This window comes from Rhizomucor pusillus (genome assembly GCF_041956525.1).
Source record: "Rhizomucor pusillus strain CBS 183.67 unplaced genomic scaffold VTP01scaffold_15, whole genome shotgun sequence".
Classification (NCBI taxonomy): domain Eukaryota; kingdom Fungi; phylum Mucoromycota; class Mucoromycetes; order Mucorales; family Lichtheimiaceae; genus Rhizomucor; species Rhizomucor pusillus.
In genome coordinates this window covers 550,085-565,002 of record NW_027192157.1, presented here as the reverse complement: position 1 = coordinate 565,002, position 14,918 = coordinate 550,085, and the positions used below count along the sequence as shown (strand labels likewise).

Below are 14,918 nucleotides of genomic sequence, written 5' to 3'. Positions count from 1 at the left end.
CAAAGTGTTGGACCATTTTTGGAAATGCTTCGGGGATCGCCCGAAAAGCCGCCTCGATGTATCCAAGCACACAGTAGTGGGATAGATGCTTTCAATACATATTCTCACATTGGAATCAATGGAGAACCGTAATAAGCTTAGATTAAGTAGCAATTAATTATCAAATCGTTTGGATTATTCAGCAATGTATTGTATGAAACACACACATATATGGACCACGGAATAAAGTTTCTTCAGATCTACCACCGGAGTAACATTTTGTCTCTGTGTTGCTGTGATACGCGCACCCTGAAGTTCGATATAAACAGCTTTCTTTTTCCCATTTCTCTTTGTTTCCAGAACAAGTAAATTAATCAGAACATGTCTCTCTCCCAAAGCTGCTGCTCCATCCCTCCTGTTCAAAGCACCTACAAGCCCGTCGGCACCCTCGAGAAGGTCAACGGTGAATTGCCCGTCTATGTCGTCGGTCCCAACGTAAGCTCTTCGCGTTTATGTGACGCACCACACGAAAAAAAAGTACTGTAGAAACCTAATCGCATGCGTGCAGGATGCCAAGAAGGCTGTTCTCGTGTTCTACGATATCTTTGGCTTCCAGTAAGTAGCTATATTCTCGTGATTATTAATACGGCGCGACCTCACAGCACTGCTAGCGACAACACCAAGCAATTCGCCGATTTGCTTGCTCAACACGGTAAATACAAGGTCGTCATGCCTGACTTTTTCCGCCACGAACCCTTCCAGGCGGAATGGCTCGGCCAACGCGACCTGTTGATGGCCTGGGTTGGCAAATACGGAAGTCTCGAAGTGGCAAGTATCGATATTATCTGATCGCGCCATTTCCGCCCGACTCACACTGTAAATGGTTTGTAGATCAAGCCTCAAGTGGAAGCGGTTGGTGAATGGCTCAAAAGCCAAGGGGTCGAAAAGGCCGGTATGGTCGGCTTCTGCTGGGGTGCAAAGGTAAGAAGAAGAAACGAGAACGTTCACTAGTCGAGACAGAGAATTTGACAGACTGCTTGAATACTCACAGATGGCTGTCCAACTCACCACATCCGATGGTTTCTTTGGTGCTGCTGCCCTGATCCACCCCTCCTTTGTGGACAACAAGGATGCCGAGAATGCTCAAGCACCCATTCTTGCGTTGCCCTCCCAGAACGAGCCTGATATGGTAAGGAGCTGTTTTTGTTTGCCGCTGTTTATATTAATCGCCCGCACTTATTGTCACACTGAACTTGTCTCACTTTATAGACCGAGTACATGGAGATTTTGTCCAAGAAGCCTTTCGGTTCTCAGTGCAAGCACTACCGCTTCGATGGTAAGATTTGAATTGCGCGCTGCAAAGAAATAATAATGTTAATTATTGCATGTAGACATGCACCACGGTTTCGCTGCCGCCCGCGGTAACTGGGACGACGAGTTGAACAAGAAGAGAGCTACCGAAGCAGTCCAGATGACTGCCAACTTCTTCTGCGATGTTCTCGGCAAGGGCAACTAAGCCCTCTCATCTCGCATGTATCATGTTACTAATCAATAAACTATATTCGCTTCAAACTATATTTCCTCCTCGACACGAACTCAAAAACAAATCAAAACTGTTGTGTATTCTTATGCTTACATTTAAAGACTAGCTTTTACAGCCAAGAAATCGTCAGCGGTGGCCATAGCCACGTTCGCATCACTCTCTAGACCAAGATGGAGTTGCTGTTGATGTTGACTCTGGGCACGCAAACCATCGTAGGTCGCTAGCTCAGGCATATCGCGCCATCTCCAAGTTCGACTGTAATCTGAATCTATGCCTTCGATAACGTGGCAAATCTTGAATCCAAGGTTTGGTATAAATCTAATCGTTTATATGAGTTCGATAATTCACATATTAGATCTTAATTATAACTTACTTCATGCCGTGCCCGGAATCACCGGATGCAACGACCAAATTTTGATATTTAGGATGAGGGGAAATAAGGAAATGTCCATCAATGGAGTCACAGTACCTACAAGAATAATAGATATAGAGAAAGAGAAAAAAGAAAGAAAGGATTGCAAAGGTTCAGCAACTCAACGGTACCGTGTGAGAAATACAAACATTACCAGCAGACTCGTGCAAAGGAAACATCCAACTTGGATGTAAATGGAAAGAACTTTGACAAGAACGTTCTAAACTCTCGCAATGCTTTCCTTGGGATGGTATCTGTCTTGTGCGTGACTTGGGTGCGAGGAATGGAAATGCCATCGATTTCTCTTGGATTCAGGTATCCACGAGAGTGGAGACCGATCTTCATTTTGCCTTCAGAGTTGACAGAAAAACCGTAAAAGCCTGTTCTGGACAAATCTCCTGCCCAAACAGGCTGATTCTCGAACTTTTTGCGTATTTCAGGAGGAAGCTGGAAATGAACCACTGTCTGTCCTGTGGCAACAAGCTTGTTGCTCATGTCCACGAGCCCCGGTGTCCACGCACCAGTCGCCATGACAACGTGATCTGCGTTGTGGACCTTACCGTCCTTTGTCTGGATACCCACAACTTTGCTAGCATCCGATGGATCTAGGACAAATTTTTCAAAACAGCCCTCGTTTTCACCAAGAACGAAACGGACACCGCTTTGCTGGCACTTGTAATACGCGTGCTTCACTGCCTCGGCAGAGTCGCACCATCCGCCTGCACGATTCAGATAAGCAACATTGAAGCCGTTAGCAACAGCATCCTTGAATTGCGGATATCTCTTGACAATTGTTTCGGGACCAAGTTCTTCAATTAGATATCCGTATCCAGCTTCCCGGATGGCTTTCATGGATTGAATTTCGTAATCTGAGAATTTGCCATTTTGCGAAAACAAGAGCACACCCGTTTCATGGAGCACCGGGCTCAATCCCATCTCGGCACGCTCCTTATTCCATTGACGCCACAGTGGCAGAGCTTCGATAGCCATTTGCATGTAGACTGTTTCCGATGCATAGTCTATGCGCACAATCTTGTTGATATCTTTTGCAATCCATCATCGTTAGCAATAAACTGTTGTTTACTACGTGCAGAGCAATAGGTATATACCTGTGGATGCAGCGTCCGGTGCAGGAATGGTTTGCCGATCATACACCCAAACATCATACTTGTTTTTCAGCGCCAGAGCATATGCCGTGGAGAGGCCGAAAGCACCACCGCCAACGATGATGATCTTGGATCCAGGCTGAGGTGGGGTGTATGTGGCAGCGCCGTTTGACATGTCACTAGGTCGTGGAAAAGAAAAGGAAAAAGAAGAAATTAGAAAATGTGCGAAAAGATTTCGGGCTTTTTCATCTAGGAACCAGCCAGATGGCAGATCTGGGATTTCCTTGAATAGAGTTTCCGGTTTGGCATTCACCCGATACCACGCCGTAACTTTCATTTTTAGCCCGTATCTGATCTTTTTCCTTGATTTTGTGCTATTTTCTGGGGGACAACTGCTTATTTGGAGATTACAAACAAACAGACGATACCGACGATGATCGAGGAATGAAAAATGAGATAACGGTCGGCAGTCACCAGACCCAACTCTTCACAAACCCCCCCAAAAAATGAAATAGGGCGGTTGCGTCAATTTTTGGTTCTCTTTCACCTTTCGCTCACAACACCCCCTTTCCCTTTCTAATATGGCCTTTGCACAGCAACATCGACGTCCCCAGCATAGACAACGATCATCTGTAACATCAGAGGACGCTCCGCCGCTGCCGAGGTCGTTGCCAGAGACTACTATTCAGGACGATATCGGCGAGACAAACCTGATCTTATCTCCAGGCGCAGTTGGCCGTACTACCACCAACGTCGTTGTAAGCAACACTGCGACTACCAGTAATACCAGCACTTCGTCAGAATCAGAAACAGACTGGCACGTCGTTACCTCCGCCTTGCCCTCGCCTTCTTCGCAGCGACATGACTATACTTCTCCAGCCCTCGATCCCTCCGAACCCGAATCGTTTTCATCATTCCATCCATCAGACACAGAGTCTTTTTCCGACCTCGACATTCCAACGTCATCTCTGCGAAATGGGCGTGAGCCTGCAGTGGAGTTTTCCAGTTTACCCTTTCACGACGGAACTGGAACGTTTATGCAGTCAAATAATTTGCAGCACCGTCCAGTATTACCGTCACCACCGCCGCCAGCAGCTGCTGCTGTTGAAACTCCTCAGCAGCAAGAATTCATGCTACTGCGCGACGACGACCTGAGTTCGCCGGCTGCATTCGCGCGGGCGATGCACAGGATGCTCGATAACCATCCGTCTCCTCCTGTGGACCGCACGTGGCACGCTCAGGAGATCGACTTTGTGCCAGAATCGTCAAGCATGCCCAACATTCTTCTTCCAAATGGAGGCATTGCAGTGCCCTCATTTGTCAACAAAGCCAACAATAACCAGCAGCAGCGGAGGCAGTCGAATCTTTCCACGCCTTCGTTCCATCCAACTGTGCTCAACGTGGACTCTGAAGCGTTGTCTTCACTGGAAGGCGACGAGGCAGATGTCTCTGAAACCAATTCTGGGACCTATTCTGACCATATAGCATACAACAACGCAAAGGTTGCTCGGCGGCGGCGGAGGAATCTTGACAGGTAAACAAAGAACCGGATGATGTTTCCGTCGTGTCACTAAAAAATGCATTATAGCATTCCGAGTCACCATCCGTCTGTGCCCGGCTCTGTGGCATCGGCCGCCGTCCTGACTACAATTTGGGATCATCTGAGGAGACTAGCTACGCATATATTGGAAAACGATGCTAACACTACAGAAACCCTCGGAAACCTCATGTCTGAAGCTGCGCTCGATGGGTGCTTGCCGTTCAATTCGCATTTACACATGGATTTTGGAAGCGCTTGGTTGCAAAGGCATTCCACACCAACTCAATATCAAGCTATATGGGATTCATGATTTCGTCCATCTGTTCTATTCTCTTCAAAATGTAGATTAGCCCTCTTACTAAGAAGCGTATATTATATAATATTCAAGATGGAACAATTTTGTTACAACAGACAACAAACAAGGAAGGAAAAAATGCCAAATTCAGAATGCAAATTGGGAATGAATAGGGAATTCGTGCTCTCTGCATTCAGCAGAGGTAAGCTTATGAAAAGTGAATGTTTGCTTGGTTAAATGCAAGCAATAATCTAATGCATGCAGAGTGAGCATAAATCTGTAAACACATTCATTCATCGCACAAACTTACTTTAAAAAGTCGTCCAACTCGCACTTTGCAGCTCTTGCATCCGCCATTTCCACAGATTCCAGTACTTGCATGACTTTAGTCTTGATATCAAAGTTTTCTTCCACCATCTAACGTCCGTTATTGATTAAACAAATCGTAACCTCCCAGCTATCTTCTGTTTCGTACCATTTCATGGGCAGAGCAGTATGTCTTGTAGTTTTGTTCCAACATGTTTAGAACGTTCGATTGCTTAAAGTTTGCAGCCATCACCTAAAAAACAAAGTTGCGCGATAAATAACGAAAGTTCCCAGAGTGACCAGCAATAACCCGTAGCTACCTTGTGTTTACGAGTAAATGCAATTCTTAGCAGACCGTCAAATTCTTTAGCGTCAACGGGCGGCGGCGGGTTTCGAGGTTCGAGTCGGACGACCGACGACTCAACCTGCGGCGGCGGTCTAAAGTTGTTCTTTGATACTTTCATGACATGTACGACGTTTGCGTATAGCTGTACGTTGACTGATAATCGGCAGTAGAGCTCGTCGCCGGGTTTGGCTACCAAGCGCATAGCGAATTCTCTCTGAAACATAAGAACGGCGCATCTAAAATTATGGACATTCTTTTTAACACATCCAGCCTTACCCGTTTCTTTCTTGCCATTATTACCTGAATAACGGACGATGTTCCAAGAGTTTGAATATCAGTGGCGAGGAGATTTGGTAAGGCGTGTTACTGATGCAAACGTCAAAGTAAGGAAGCTCTGTTTTCATGAAATCGCCAATCATAATGTGCAGTTTGCGCTGATCAGGCCTAAACGATCAACGTCAACATGGTTTTTGCACATCACTCCCATTGCATCAAAAAAAATTTACGTACGTTCCACTGACTCGTTTCTGCAGTTCAGCTGCCAAGCGAGGATCCATTTCAACGACGACCACTTTCTTTGCTTGTGCGAGGATTCTGACCGTCAAGTTACCGGTACCAGGACCGATTTCAAGAACGGTATCTGAGCTCATCAAATTGGCCTACATATCATGTATGATTTGTGAATACAGTGCGTCGTCGTTTGATCTACGATAGATCAATCGTTGGAGCTGGAGGATGTACCTTGTCTACAATTCCCTGAGCGACAAGTGGATTCTTCAGAATGTGCTGACCGAGATCCTTGTTGAACAATGGACCGAATGCTCGGGCATCGTTGTTGTTGTCTTGTTGTTTCTTTGCCTGCTTGGCGGTGAGTTTCGGCATAGAGAGCTGTTGAAAAATGTGTTCAGAACGTAGAGCAGCCACCACCTCCTCCTCCCTCCTGCTTGATCCTTTTCCGAAAAAAAGAAAAAAACCGAGCAACTGAGTTTCAATTTTTTTGCTTAAAGGCAGACAATGGGCGAGGAATGCCAACATTTCACTCTTTTCCTTTCCTGCACAACCAAACTTGTCACGATGTCTCCGGAACCGTCAGCCGCTCCTGTCAAGAGAAAACTAGATGAATGCCTCGGATCGGTAATAACATTCTACATAACCATCACTCGTCCGTCACATCTATTCTAAATAATGGCAACATTGTATTATATTTAGACTGACGCTAAACGGTTGAACGTGGCAAGCACTCCTTCCTCCTTCTCTTCTTCCTCTTCGTCTTCATCGCACATGGAATTGGATACACACAGTGATAATGTCCATGTCTTCGCAGCACCGCATACTACCATTCCTTCATCAATGACGGTGCCGCCGCGACCTACAACGCCCCCGCTGGGAATGACATTGGCACACTACGACGCATCCACTGGTGGATACACTGCCTCTGTCGTCGCTTCACAGGATGAAGTCAAGAGCAGCATCTGCTCAGGCATGACACCCATCTATAGAACGCCCATGGAACGTTGGGGATCATGTCTTTTGTAAATATCTTTGTCTTTATTTTTTTTGCATCTTGGGAAATGTAAATATTTCTTTGCCCGATTTGATCGTTTTAAGGGGCTGGCGTTCGCTTAGAACTCCATATTCGGGCTCGGCTATTATTTTTGGTGGCATTAGTCTGGAAATCAGCCTAGAGTTTGCAATCTATTATTCTCACCAAGTTTCCAAAATATACAAACCATTTGTACTGCATTGGATGAACTCTCTCAATAATAAAGGCCGAGACATTCTACTTACAGAATCTAAAGCTTCATATGTTCTCTACCTCAGGAGCGTTCGTCTTTGATTAGCTATTATATATCTATTTCTCGCTATAGGAGAGGATTATGGAGTCCAAAAAAGTACTGTGCGCAGTTCGGATCCAATTTCTACCGTCGCTGACCTCTTCGCACTTGTGTGCTTTCTGTCTCTGTCTGCATATTCGAACACAAAGAAAATACATAACCCTTTCGCCGGAATGCAACCACTGCAAGAACAACAGGAATCAGCCGGCTCTACGCCAAGCTCAAACGCAGAATCTTCACCACGCTCGGCGATCGACCAAGCGACCTACAGAGATCTAGTCATTTTTGAAGAACGATTGCGAGGCAACATGACTCGCCTGCAGAAACGAAAACGGAAATATGAAGGTACACTTTCTATGGCGATCTGTTCAAGGTTGCTTACTTGATGGTGCATTGCTTTCTTACTTCGTTTAACTCAGCATTCCTTGTCATACACTTTGTGCTGCTCGTCTATTTCTTTTACATGGTTTTTCTGGAACCGAGCAAGGTATGCTGCTCTGTATCCTGTGCGACGGTCTTGCAATGTTGCTTAAATATGCAAAAGCTATTTTCAGTTCATGTCTTCAACACTGCTGCGCTTCTAGGTGTAGCAGGATCGCTGGTCTTCTTTTACAGGTCTGGCATGTATTCTGAAAAGATTCTGTACGCTGGAGAGTAAGTATATTCCACACACAGGTGATATTGCACTATTTCTAACAGCAGCAAAGATTTATACCACATTGCAACCGAGCACTCCAATCATTCAATCTCCAGTTTGTACGGCAGGGGCAGTCTGGATCGCTGCGGTTTTATCGCAATATACCCGAGGAGATCAGGCAGGGTTTCGAGCATTACCGGAAACACTACTACGCACGCAAACGAGCTCGACAAGCAAAGATGAAAGCTGCTTGATACACTACAAACGTATTATCACCTCCTACTATTCCTTGACTACACACGCGCAACATATATATATATATATATTACACATTATGTATACTCCTCTATTCTATGTACACATTTTTCGGCCGAACACAGTTTTTGGCTCGTCTGCTTCAACAATCTACGAGCAGGCTGCTAACTAGATTAAAAATCAGTTACCCGACCGCTGAAGCTCCAATCGCCGTGTCGCAGAGGTTCTTGCTTGGGTCCATTCACTTCGCCAGTCTTGGGATTCACGTCGCCTTCGAATTCAGCAACGGGCCGCTTTCGAGCGTCATCGTGAAGTTCTCCCTCAGACTTCATGTCTTGTTCCTGTTTCTTCCGAATTAGGTCGAGCATCTCTTTCTGTTTCTTCTTATCGCCTAGCGGAAGAGGTCCGGGTCGGTTGAATGAACTGTACAGGCGTGCAGGGACTCGTCGAAACATTGAAGTTGAGTCTGGGTAAAAACAGAAGAGAATCCTGCAGTAAAGTGGTCCTGCAAAAGTTGAAAATCAAAGTCCATCTCTGGTTGGTCGCTGATCTGGCTACACATTTTCCCGTGATGGTTTGACGAGTGAAAAGAAGAATGAGAATGTGTCAAATGTTATTGCTGCTTTTGGATGAACAAGGATGGAGGAAAGAACACATCGAGACAAATATTGTCTTTCTGCTTTTACAAAGGAGGTGTAATATTCTTGTGAGCTGCAGCCCACTGATAATAATACAACAATGCTATGGTAGGCTGTCCCACAACACAGAACGAAATCCTTTGCAAACGGGGCATAAGCATTTTGCACGACGCAGACTCGCTGACGTTACCACGACTTACCAGAAAATGGTGTTTCCGAGAGCACTATCCTTTCCACGCCATTTTTCCAGCGCGCGAGTAAGTGCAATCAAGGGGATTTGTCCAAACATGCCCCAGAACGCAAAGCCAGTGATGGCATGCGTCGGTACACCAACGAGAACTTCGTGAAGCACTGCAGATACTAAAAACACCAGCAATTGGCACACAGCAGGCGACATGCCAGCCTGTACACTCGGGATGTACACATGCCGTTTAAAGAAAAGATACACTGGACGGTTCCACAGACGCCAGTATGTCGCCAGGTTACCAGAGTTCCACCATGCCAGGTAAAACGTACGGTCACCAAAGCGCAAAACTTCGCTCAATGCATTGAGGTAAGCATGGAATAGCGCGTAGAACATGAGAAGCCAGATCACGACCACGGTAGACGACAGTTTAAGGACACGTTCAGCGATGACAACGTAATTCTTCTCCTCCAGCGCTTGCAGCGAGTTAGCCAAGGTAGGTTTGGCATACTGCTCTGTCAAGACATACATCATCACGAGACAGACAATCAGTTCGCCCACACGTTTCAGGAAGAAAGTTGGGCGAAATTCCGGTGATCGTGGGTAGACGGGCTGATAACACAATGTTGGGGCAAAGAAAAAGTAGACAAGGTTGTGGATGTTGATGTTGTCGGGGTACTGCGCTTCTCCTTGATGCTGCTGCTGCTGCTGTTGGTTGTCATTGTCCTCGGACTTGCCGTCAATGTACAGCTGTCGCAATTCTTGATTGACAAGAGTGTAAGAAACAAGCTTGAGGAATGTGACCAGACAAATGATCACAACACCGGAACCCACTGTTATACACATTAGCATTGCATATATGTGTCTTGATCAATATAGGCCGGACTTACTGAGTGGATGATATATTTTGGTATACACAATGTATGATGGGTATGTCAACAGGAAACTGAGATGCATGAAGTGTGCGGCGGCTGCGAGGTTATTGAGTATGGTGACTTTGTTCCGGAAATCTGGTTTGGCGTTACGCGCGATTTTCGCCAAGTGGCTCATGCCAACTTCGATGAGAAACGTGATGGCCAAACAGATCGGGACACTTAGCCAGGCGAGCACCGACAGCGGATAGTCTTGGTACGGGATGTAGCTGTGAGGCAAGCGTATCAGCAGACCATATTTCATCCAATTTTCAATGATCAGACGGATATTGCTGGCTCCGAGCACGAGCACTGTTACATCGAAAGGAAAAGAGAGAGAGATAAAGCTGTCAACGACCGAGGTCCATGATCACAAACGAACACGGTGGCGGCAAAATCCCGCTCCACCGAGCAAACGACACCTACTGCCAAGCCGAATGAAGCCACTGTAGTTCTCGGGCGGTGCTTCCTTTGAAAGCACCGAAGCCTTCGTGATTGTGTGGATCGGCAACGTGTGTTTCAAGCCGAGGTACGCATAGCGCTGTTTCTTCTTATCTTCCTGCTTGTCGCCAGCAGCTGCACCGTTCGCCGACTTTCTGCTGGTGATGTGGAAGTCGCTCCTGGTGCGGATATCGGACTGATCGTCCTCGCTGTCGGTGACCACCTTGACAGGCCGTCGTGTAAGAGAAGACATATAGACAACAAGAGAGTAAAAGAGCGGGAAAGAGGAGGAGAAATTGCGGCCACGAGGTACAAAAAAGAGTAGGGATACAAAAATGTGGCACCGTGCACGTTGCATGTGAAAACTAATATTGCCGATTCGCTGGTTTGCAAAAGCTCTTGAAAATGAATAAACTTTATTATTGTTATTGCAGCAACAGCATTCCTTCACTCTGCTTTGGAGTGTACAGACGAACAAGACAAGGTTTGCTGCTTTGTCTCGTTCTCTTCGGCTCAGGTTTTTCCCCTCTGCCGGACCTTCCACCCCAGCCAACAGGACGGCCGTGTGAAAGGCATTACACGATACGTGAACATGTGTATATTCTCTGCGCGAAATGAATAAAGGCTCTCTGCTCTTTTCCGCTGCTTTCTTGAGTTTCGATACAAGAGAATGACAACAGCAACAACTACAGCTCTCAAGCAGGGAAATATTGACGTTGAAACTGCACGAAAGAACGCATCCTTCTCTGTCGACTTACTGACCACGCTTTTGCGCGGTGGTCCAGAGGCACTGCAAAAGCTCAATCGTCTGCGTGCCATCGTCGAAAGGGAACCTCTCTTGCACAGAAGCAACACTGTGTTTATGAGCAGAGAAGAGGTAGCCTCCTTTTGTTGCCCACTATTGAACATGCCTTTCACCACTGTGATTTCGTCATAGCAACTGAGTCATTCTATTCACGCCGCCAGAAGGCTCATTGAGATTGCCGAAGAACACAGCTTGACAGATGAAGAGTTTGGGCAGCTGTATGTGGTTGCAGAAACCATGACGCCGGTAAGCAAGAGAAATGGGAGGAAAAACGGCAATTCTCATTCGCGCCCGCGTAAATAGCTTTCTTTGAATTACGGTGGTAATAACTTGAGCACACAACGACCGCTTTTAAAAGTATATGCTAAAAGAATACATGTGCTGCTAAGCCTTCATGCCTGTCATCGAGTCGCAAGGAACTCCCGAGCAAGTTCAGAAATGGTTGGGAGCGGCGAAACGCCATGCTATCATCGGTTGCTATGCACAGACAGAACTCAGGTACCGCTTCTTTCCCCTTGGTTTTCAACAATTGGTGTATTAACAGACATGTAAACAGCCATGGATCCAACGTCGTAGGCTTGCAAACGACCGCGACGTTTGATGAGAAGACAGACGAATTTATCATCCATAGCCCGGACCTGACGGTAAGAATAAATGTCGAAAATATAAGGATCAGTTTAATGACGATCGAACACATCACTTTAACGAAAATAGGCTGCCAAGTGGTGGATCGGCGGTCTCGGTGTGGTCAGCACCCACGCCGTGTTGCAGGTAAAGCGCCCGAACCTGGCCGTTCTTTTTTTTTTTTCAGCCGTGTATACAACAACTAACAAGGTTTCATACATATATATGTAAAACGCACAGGCACAATTGATAATTGCAGGCAAATCTTATGGTCCCCACATTTTCATTGTACCCATCCGGTCTCCTAGTATGTATCTGCACGCATGGATCATGCAAATGATGATACGAAGTAATATTAACTGGATATCGTCCCGAAATAGTGGATTTCCAACCTATTCCTGGCGTCACTGTAGGTGACATCGGTCCAAAGGCATACGGAGGTTTCGCCACGACCGATAATGGCTGTAAGGTTTTACTATCTTTTTCACAAGGACGCTTCCCTTAATTATATATTTTGTCTTTAGATGTCCTATTTGATCACGTTCGCATTCCACGAGATAACATGCTGATGAAGTTTGCTCAAGTGTCAAGGGACGGTAAATATACACCTGCTATCCATTCCAAGATCTCTTATGGCAGCATGGTGAAGCTGCGAGTCGGTATCGTATCAGATGCTGGATGGCGACTTGCTAAGGCTGCAACCATTGCGACGCGTTACTGCACAGTTCGTCGACAATTCAATGCGGACAAAGCGAGTGGTTTGGAAGCCCAGGTTATCTCATACTCTTCCGTGCAGCATCGTCTGTATCCAGCCATCGCAACCGCTTACACCCTTATCGTTGCCGGCCAAGAGCTCCATAGCAACTTTGTATCAATGACCCAGCAGCTCGCTCGGAATGACGCTAGTATGCTGCCAGAAATGCACGTTGCCAGCTGTGCTCTGAAGACATGGAGCTCACGCCGTTCCTCGGAAGGCCTCGAAGAATGCAGAAAAGCCATGGGCGGTCACGGCTTCTCTGCATTCAGCGGTGTATCTGATCAGTTTGCAAACTTTGTACCTGCCAATACGTACGAAGGTGACAACTATGTGCTCACGCAGCAGGTTGCCAGAGCTCTCTTGAAGCAGTTGCAGAATTTGATCAGTGGCAAGCCCTTGACGCTTGCTTCAGCTGAGTACTTGAAGATCGTGCCCAGCGATAACGGTCAAGCCCTCGAGATAAACGATGCAAGCGATATCCAAAAACCAGAGATGCAGCTTTCACTTTTCGGTCTGCGTGCGGCACGCCTCGTCGTCGATCTGGCACAGCAGCTGCAAGCTGGACGACCCTGGTCTGACCTGAACATGGAATGCTGGAACGTTTCCTTTGCACACGCCGAGTATCTCTTGGTCAAGCAGCTCCAAGCAAAGGCCCAAGACATTGCATCTTCTCAACGCTACTCTGCACTTTCAAACGTGCACGATAAGTTGGCGAATCTAGTAAGTTATAAATACACTATTTTCCAAGTGCGTTTTGCATATTCACACTCGGGAATATAGTTTTGTCTATCGGTCATTACTCAATCTTCCCTTGCGTCTTTCTTGGCTACCGGTACCATTGTGGCTGCTGGCGTGAACCCTATGCAGGCGCAGTTCCGTGGAGCTTTGGCATCAGTTGCTTCCGACGCTATCAACCTTACGGATGCATTCGGCTTCACCGATAGAGAGCTGAACAGCGCCCTCGGCAGAAAAGATGGCAACGCATACCAAGCTTTGTGGGAAGCTGTCCAGAGAAATCCCGTCAATTCTCCCGAAACGAGGAAATACATGGCAGTAAGTTATATAGTTTAAAACGACAATTTAACAACAGCTGCTAAGCATGCCGCGTTTTTTTTTTTTTTTGTGCAGGAGATTGTTAAAACGATATTACACCGTAAAGATAACCTTTCCTTCATCAAGGCTGCAAAACTCTAAGATAATAATAAACTGATGAAACTTTTAAATTTTTGGGGGGACGGATCGACCGCGTGCGACCGATCCCCGACTTGACTTTTCTCTCAAGACATGATCCAATGAAGACGATCGCCGTGCTCTGGTACATGCAAGGCTGTGCTGCGACGTTCTACCAGTGCACAGACGAAGGAGAAGAACAACAGAAGAAGAAAAAGCTTGTGAGCACCGAGAGCTTTGTTTTAAATGTCAATCTCGCGTACAGACAACTGAACAGTCTTGCAAGTATTCCTGTTTATATATACTTTCGCCTCCTCCCGCATTTCTAAGTAAACATTATTTCTTCTTCAGAGCATAGCAACTCCAGCGCTGAACCACTTGACGCATTTGTCACGACTTATACTTCACAACAACTTCCTCGAGACGCTTCCGCGCGAGTTGTGGCAATTATCAAATTTACGCGAACTCAACGTCGGCTACAACAATATAAAGACGATTTCTCCCGAGATTGGCAGGCTACAACTGTTGGAGGAACTTTATCTCCATGAGAACCAGCTTACGTTTTTACCGGATCAAATTGGACAACTGCGTCGATTGCAAGTGCTCGATGTTACCGGCAACAAACTACGATGCATACCAGCCAGCCTCGTCCGTATCATCCCCGAGCAATTCTGGTTCGATGGCAATTGTTTTGATACTTTGAACACCAATGAAGTGAACAAGTTCTGCATTGCATCGCTACGATCGATATGCCTGCAAACCATTGGAAACAATCTGATACAGTTAGATGGTATAGATGCGTTGCGTGACTCCATCTTGAACCAGGACATGCTCGAAAAGCTACATATCATCCAAGATCCTGAGATTGCAACTAACTGCGACACATGTGCTTCGATCATATTCCACGATGGCATTGCGCTAATACGCTGGATACCATGGGACAAGATCAAATTGCCTGTCCGGTACTGCACTTGCAGTCAAGAATGCTGGAACAAGATCTATTACTACGACGGCGTGGATGAACAAAGCAACACTTAACAAGATACCCCTTTTCTCTTCCCCACGTGTAAATTATCAATGTACAAAGCTTGTATAATGTCAGTCTATTACTTGCAACTATTAGAAAAAATAAAG

At 46.2% G+C, this 14,918-nt stretch overlaps 10 protein-coding genes across 10 annotated transcripts; 6 read left to right on the top strand and 4 right to left on the bottom strand.

Moving 5' to 3' along the window:
* Positions 1-360: 360 nt before the first annotated feature.
* Positions 361-1,495, top strand: VTP01DRAFT_3214 (uncharacterized protein; the record flags this gene model as incomplete). Its single annotated transcript, XM_069381761.1, has 7 exons — positions 361-474; positions 548-594; positions 651-807; positions 871-960; positions 1,031-1,168; positions 1,249-1,315; positions 1,371-1,495. 7 exons carry the CDS (start codon positions 361-363, stop codon positions 1,493-1,495), a joined length of 738 nt encoding a protein of 245 aa, XP_069236861.1.
* A 122-nt stretch (positions 1,496-1,617) lies between these two features.
* On the bottom strand, positions 1,618-3,215 carry VTP01DRAFT_3213 (uncharacterized protein; the record flags this gene model as incomplete). Its single annotated transcript, XM_069381760.1, has 4 exons — positions 1,618-1,840; positions 1,896-1,991; positions 2,089-2,977; positions 3,044-3,215. The coding sequence occupies 4 exons, from the start codon at positions 3,213-3,215 to the stop codon at positions 1,618-1,620; spliced, it is 1,380 nt and encodes a 459-aa protein (XP_069236860.1).
* A 406-nt stretch (positions 3,216-3,621) lies between these two features.
* On the top strand, positions 3,622-4,890 carry VTP01DRAFT_3212 (uncharacterized protein; the record flags this gene model as incomplete). Its single annotated transcript, XM_069381759.1, has 2 exons — positions 3,622-4,574; positions 4,629-4,890. The coding sequence occupies 2 exons, from the start codon at positions 3,622-3,624 to the stop codon at positions 4,888-4,890; spliced, it is 1,215 nt and encodes a 404-aa protein (XP_069236859.1).
* A 193-nt stretch (positions 4,891-5,083) lies between these two features.
* VTP01DRAFT_3211 (uncharacterized protein) lies at positions 5,084-6,409 on the bottom strand (the record flags this gene model as incomplete). Its single annotated transcript, XM_069381758.1, has 7 exons — positions 5,084-5,126; positions 5,186-5,292; positions 5,351-5,434; positions 5,502-5,763; positions 5,828-5,971; positions 6,038-6,186; positions 6,269-6,409. The coding sequence occupies 7 exons, from the start codon at positions 6,407-6,409 to the stop codon at positions 5,084-5,086; spliced, it is 930 nt and encodes a 309-aa protein (XP_069236858.1).
* Positions 6,410-6,601: 192 nt separating this feature from the next.
* On the top strand, positions 6,602-7,063 carry VTP01DRAFT_3210 (uncharacterized protein; the record flags this gene model as incomplete). The annotated part of the gene is made up of 2 exons (XM_069381757.1): positions 6,602-6,661; positions 6,737-7,063. The coding sequence occupies 2 exons, from the start codon at positions 6,602-6,604 to the stop codon at positions 7,061-7,063; spliced, it is 387 nt and encodes a 128-aa protein (XP_069236857.1).
* Positions 7,064-7,535: 472 nt separating this feature from the next.
* Positions 7,536-8,253, top strand: VTP01DRAFT_3209 (uncharacterized protein; the record flags this gene model as incomplete). Its single annotated transcript, XM_069381755.1, has 4 exons — positions 7,536-7,707; positions 7,782-7,849; positions 7,907-8,016; positions 8,070-8,253. The coding sequence occupies 4 exons, from the start codon at positions 7,536-7,538 to the stop codon at positions 8,251-8,253; spliced, it is 534 nt and encodes a 177-aa protein (XP_069236856.1).
* A 174-nt stretch (positions 8,254-8,427) lies between these two features.
* VTP01DRAFT_3208 (uncharacterized protein) lies at positions 8,428-8,709 on the bottom strand (the record flags this gene model as incomplete). Its single annotated transcript, XM_069381754.1, has 1 exon — positions 8,428-8,709. The coding sequence occupies one exon, from the start codon at positions 8,707-8,709 to the stop codon at positions 8,428-8,430; it is 282 nt and encodes a 93-aa protein (XP_069236855.1).
* A 227-nt stretch (positions 8,710-8,936) lies between these two features.
* VTP01DRAFT_3207 (uncharacterized protein) lies at positions 8,937-10,681 on the bottom strand (the record flags this gene model as incomplete). The annotated part of the gene is made up of 4 exons (XM_069381753.1): positions 8,937-9,030; positions 9,093-9,909; positions 9,967-10,299; positions 10,414-10,681. 4 exons carry the CDS (start codon positions 10,679-10,681, stop codon positions 8,937-8,939), a joined length of 1,512 nt encoding a protein of 503 aa, XP_069236854.1.
* A 417-nt stretch (positions 10,682-11,098) lies between these two features.
* VTP01DRAFT_3206 (uncharacterized protein) lies at positions 11,099-13,808 on the top strand (the record flags this gene model as incomplete). Its single annotated transcript, XM_069381752.1, has 11 exons — positions 11,099-11,305; positions 11,366-11,479; positions 11,537-11,555; positions 11,623-11,731; positions 11,790-11,877; positions 11,948-12,004; positions 12,098-12,164; positions 12,238-12,321; positions 12,382-13,334; positions 13,395-13,667; positions 13,743-13,808. 11 exons carry the CDS (start codon positions 11,099-11,101, stop codon positions 13,806-13,808), a joined length of 2,037 nt encoding a protein of 678 aa, XP_069236853.1.
* A 98-nt stretch (positions 13,809-13,906) lies between these two features.
* VTP01DRAFT_3205 (uncharacterized protein) lies at positions 13,907-14,822 on the top strand (the record flags this gene model as incomplete). The annotated part of the gene is made up of 2 exons (XM_069381751.1): positions 13,907-14,065; positions 14,136-14,822. 2 exons carry the CDS (start codon positions 13,907-13,909, stop codon positions 14,820-14,822), a joined length of 846 nt encoding a protein of 281 aa, XP_069236852.1.
* Between the last annotated feature and the right edge of the window lie 96 nt (positions 14,823-14,918).